This window comes from Lutzomyia longipalpis, chromosome 4, assembly GCF_024334085.1.
Source record: "Lutzomyia longipalpis isolate SR_M1_2022 chromosome 4, ASM2433408v1".
In the NCBI taxonomy this organism is placed as follows: domain Eukaryota; kingdom Metazoa; phylum Arthropoda; class Insecta; order Diptera; family Psychodidae; genus Lutzomyia; species Lutzomyia longipalpis.
Genome location: NC_074710.1, coordinates 7,538,614 through 7,543,310, shown reverse-complemented (window position 1 = coordinate 7,543,310; position 4,697 = coordinate 7,538,614). Strand labels below are relative to the sequence as shown.

At 34.9% G+C, this 4,697-nt stretch overlaps 1 protein-coding gene across 1 annotated transcript; it reads right to left on the bottom strand.

The window, feature by feature from the left end:
- Nucleotides 1–1,921: 1,921 nt before the first annotated feature.
- On the bottom strand, nt 1,922–4,697 carry LOC129796002 (protein prune homolog 2). Its single transcript, XM_055837643.1, has 4 exons — nt 3,755–4,697; nt 2,659–3,639; nt 2,480–2,587; nt 1,922–2,377 (listed from the first exon to the last, which is right to left on the bottom strand). The coding sequence occupies exons 1-4, from the start codon at nt 3,757–3,759 to the stop codon at nt 2,146–2,148; spliced, it is 1,326 nt and encodes a 441-aa protein (XP_055693618.1). The 5' UTR covers nt 3,760–4,697; the 3' UTR covers nt 1,922–2,145.

Genomic DNA, 4,697 nt, shown 5'->3' with positions numbered 1-4,697 from the left:
TGATCATTGGCGCCATGAGCGCACGCGCCAAATTAATTCTATGCCACATGCTTTCCACACAGTGGTTCCACACTACACTCTGTGGAGCTGGAATTGAGCCATGTGCACGAAAAATCATTGTTATTTGGCTGAATTTTAAAATTCAGCAATTTGAGAAGAATTTAACATTCTTACGGAAAAAATAATTAGGCATATTAAGGACAAATTTTGTAAAAACAAAAGATTTATGAAGAAATAATAGGTTAATGAAATGATCAATTCAGCGGCTGAATAAGAAAATTCAGCAAATTAAAAATACTTTTAATAACGAAAGAATTTAGTCAACAAAGGGTTAACAAATAAAGGAAGAATTCAACAAACAGAGAAACAAGTCAACTAATTAAGAAAGAATTCAGCAAAAGAAAACACAATTCAGCAACTAAAGAAAATAAAGCAAAACGTAAGATTTTAGCGAATGAAGAATTCAGCAAACGAAAAAATTTTTTATCAAACAAAGAAATAAGCTAGGAACTGAATAGAAGAATTTAGCATAAGGTGAAGTTGATTTGTAAGAAAAGAATTCAGCAAACGGAGAAAGAATTCAGCAAATTGAAAGAATTTAGCAAACCAAGAAACAATGCAGCTAAAAATATTTGCAAATGAAGATTTCAGCAAACGAAAGAATCTAGCAAACCAAGAAACAATTCAGGTAATGAAGAAAGTATTCAGCAAACAAAAACAAAATTCAGCAACTCAATAAGAACATTTAGTAAAATGAAAGAATTAAGCAAATGAAAAATTCAGCATACGAAGAAACATTATAGCAAACAAAAAATTAAAAATTAGAATGTAGCTGAAAAAGAATTTAGCTTAAGAAATATATTTGTAAAGAAAGAATTCAGCAGATTGAGAAAGAATTCATTCAAGTACTGAATTAAAAATTCATAAATTCAGCGCCTGGAGAAATAAGTAGGTATAATTATAAATCAAATTACAACACATCGTCGTCAGATCGTGCAAAATGTAAAGAAATAATTCTTTGAAAAAATTCTGAATTAGCTGAATTTTCTGTAAGCTAAATTTCTATTTTTATATTCTTAATTTTTCTCCCATTGCTGAATTACTAGTTTAACTGCCAGAACTTTTTATATGCTAAGAATTTTTATACCTTTCTTTTTTGTATAAATGCTATATGTGTTAGGAAATCATATATTTCAGCAATGATAACGTATTGCTAAATTTTAATATTCAGTCACTGAAAGAAAAATGAAATAACAAAAAAATCAGAATATAAAAAATTAATAAAGAAGTGAAGTACCTAGAAGTAATTTTAAAATAGTTTTATCGGTCATATGAGTTTTTAAATTCATCATCTGAGTAAATTCAGCCATTTCAGCATTCTACATATTCAGCAAAATTAAACAAATTCTGCAATTCTCGATAATTTATTATTAAAAAAAAATCATCATTCAGCGTTTTTTTAATATATTAAATCGATTTTTCAGGTGCAAAACTTCTTATCAATTCCTTACTTTTCATTAAGTTCAAATTCAGCAGAATCTCAGAAATTCAGCAAACTCTGCAGAATTCAACAAAATTAACAGTTCAGGCAGGAGAATATGAATTACCTTCTTGAAATTATGCATTTTCAGAGATCTAAATCAGTTAAAATAGTCAGGATTGAGTTCAAACTTGGAGTGGGCACACGTAATCTTTTTATTTAAATGCAGCTTTTTAATAATTTAGTCATTTCTGTTTATTTTTGCAAGCTAAATTCCGTCTGATTAGATATTTTAGAGTGTGAATACCTGAGTATATTTTAACAAATTAAATTAAGTTTGATCCTTTCCGTGATTCTGGTTCATTTTAGAGGAATCTTCTCGCAATAAAAGCAATGAATTTCGTGAGAAAAATCCTCAAATACTTTGAGAAATAAAAGACATTTCTTTTTATACTATTTAAGCACACTATTATATTGCTTCTTTCCAAACAAAAAATAAACATTTTCAACTTAAGGACATAATACGTGTGTTACCCTAGATTTTTTTTCTTTTCTGTGACCAAATTAACATTTCTTTATACAAAAAGAAAAAAGTTCCTTGACGATGGGATGCATCAAATCGTACAAGAAGTTATTCATTTTAGAGTTTTCTCCTTCCCAGCATTTTACGTAGCTCTCGAGTTGAACTGTTTGACCTTTTCGGGGATTGCTGCCTTCTCAACGGGTACCATTTCGTACAAATCCTCGAGATTTTTCACATAGATAAATTTTCGCCAAAACTTTGAGCTGATGAATGGACGTGACATGATGACGAGGGATTTAAGCCAGAACGTTGGATGGACCATGTAGAGAGTTTTAAGGCTTTTACGGAGCCGACGATCCAGCAATTGGTAGCATCTATGTGTGGTGTGGGTGGGTTTTTAGGTGGAGGGGGGGAAGAAGGATCAATATTTCGGTTAAATTATTATTTTTCAAACAAAATTATTTGCTTAAACATACTTTCTCAGCCAATGAAATGGAGGAACATTATTTTTACAACATCCACCATGGAGGTAGATCATGACGTAGTCATCAGTTACTAGCTGCTCTAGCGTTTGCACAACATACCTTAAAAAAGTTAAGAGAAAGTTAAGGAATTTAGGGAAATTTTAGAAGCCTAAAAGCTCCGTTGAGCTTACAGAAATAAATTATCCATGACATAGTGATAGTCCATGCGGGATCTGTCGGGCAGGTAGCACGCACTGAAGATGATTATTGCATTGTGTCCAGCAGTCTTGAGGTATCCACCGTGCGAGAGGACCCTCTTGTACGGTTCAATGACTTTCATATCAATCTCCCGCATTCGTCCGTCTGGTAGGACAATTTTGTGCTTTGGACGTGCCGAATCGGTGGTGGATTGTTCAGCACAATCCTCCCTCGTGGCATCCTCATGGAGGTTATTGTCAAACAAGGAGCTCACGGGGCTCCCGGAGATGACATCTGGGTCGAAGTCATCGTCAAAGCTGCGATTTGACAGGGATTCCACGGAGGAGACATCCGACAGTTGATCCTGCGGCAGCACCTTTGTGTGTTTTCGTTGTTGCTGACTGGACGACGTGGCGATGGGACGTGCAACAAGGGCTACAGCTTGAAATGAGGGCGTCACCGATGCCTGGTACTGCGACAAATCCTGCTCCGAACCACTACTACCACCCATCCGCTCGGGGCTGAGATCACGCATCACCTTTCGTCGTCCATGGGGATTGTCCACAATGTCCAAACTACTAATGGTTGCACGCGTTGTTGTTGTCGTGGCGGGTTGTGTCTTGCGATGCGTCGCCTCATTCTCGGGCACAACGTCCGGAAAGACAAAACGTTTCGTGGCTCTGTGGTGTCCATTCTCCGAATCACTATCAGTCACCGTGGGGGACTGCTGTAGCGGATGGCTGCTGGTCAGCGTTAGGCCACTTCGTGTGTAGCTCCGTGATTTAGGTACCCCGCAACTGTACCTCTGTGCATCATCTGTCTCCTCATTGGAGAGTGTTGTGAGATCACGCTGCTGGAAGGGTTCCCCATCATCATCGGGCGATATGACACCTGGGGATTCCTGAGATTGGGACGTTGCTTCCGACGAAATGTCCATTTTCGCATCTGCGAATCCTGGACTCTCGAGATTTTGACTACAACACACAAAAAAGCTTCCAAATTAATCTTCCTTCCTCCACATGAAGAAAAATCTCACCAAAAGAGTTTTTTCTCTTTGAGAAAATCTCTCAAATTTCATCCCTTACTTACCTCATAGATTTAAATTTTCTATTTATTTGTGAAATATTTTACAGAAACAATGAGAAAATCATGAGGAAGAATTTTCTTTTCCACTAAAGACAGTAAACTCGTATTTTACCCCTCCACGGATTTGGGGTGAAAAGCATACGAAAATTGCGAAGGGAAATCCACCCAAAAGTACCCCAAAGTGCCCAAGCAGGGAGGCAATCACTACGTATATCCTGACACTCCATACACACAGGTGCGCAGGCGCTACAAATAAATTAATTTTCCACAATTTTCCTCAATGAAAAATATATTCAAATGATTTTTTTTTAGAACGGAAAATGTTAAAAAAGACGGAGTGAGTTTGATTGAAAGAAACTTAGAGGAGACTGGGGTAAAATGTCTCAAACAATAGACGTGAAAAAACTCTAAAAGATGCATTTTCAATTTAAATTGTTTCGGACTTGAGAATTCAGTCTTAATTTAAATATAAGTTAAATTGTAGAAAACTAATTGAAAAAAAACTTGTTGAATTTAAGACGAAGTATTCTTAAAATTAAAGATGGAAAATCAAAAATAAAAATAATAATACCTAAAATAAAATAAAATAAATATAAAGATGATGTTTCTTTTCTAACGTTTGAAAAAGTTTCACGTTTTGTTTGAAATTTATTTGTTAAAATATAACGTTCTCGCTCTGAAGTTTGACAAGTTCTTTCAAAGCTTTAATTTTTTTTTATCATTTGATGTTTCTGTACTAAAAATTGACATTATTTTACTCACATTTGACATTTCTTTTGTGAGGCTTGAAAGTTTTTAATGTTTGGTGCTTTCTATCTAAAAATTGACGTTCTGTCTCAAAGGTTTGACGTGTCTGTACTAAAATTTGTAGTCTTATTTGGCGTTTAACGTTTCTGTACTAAAATTTGACGTTGTTTCATTGAAGTTTGACGTTGAAGATTTTTTT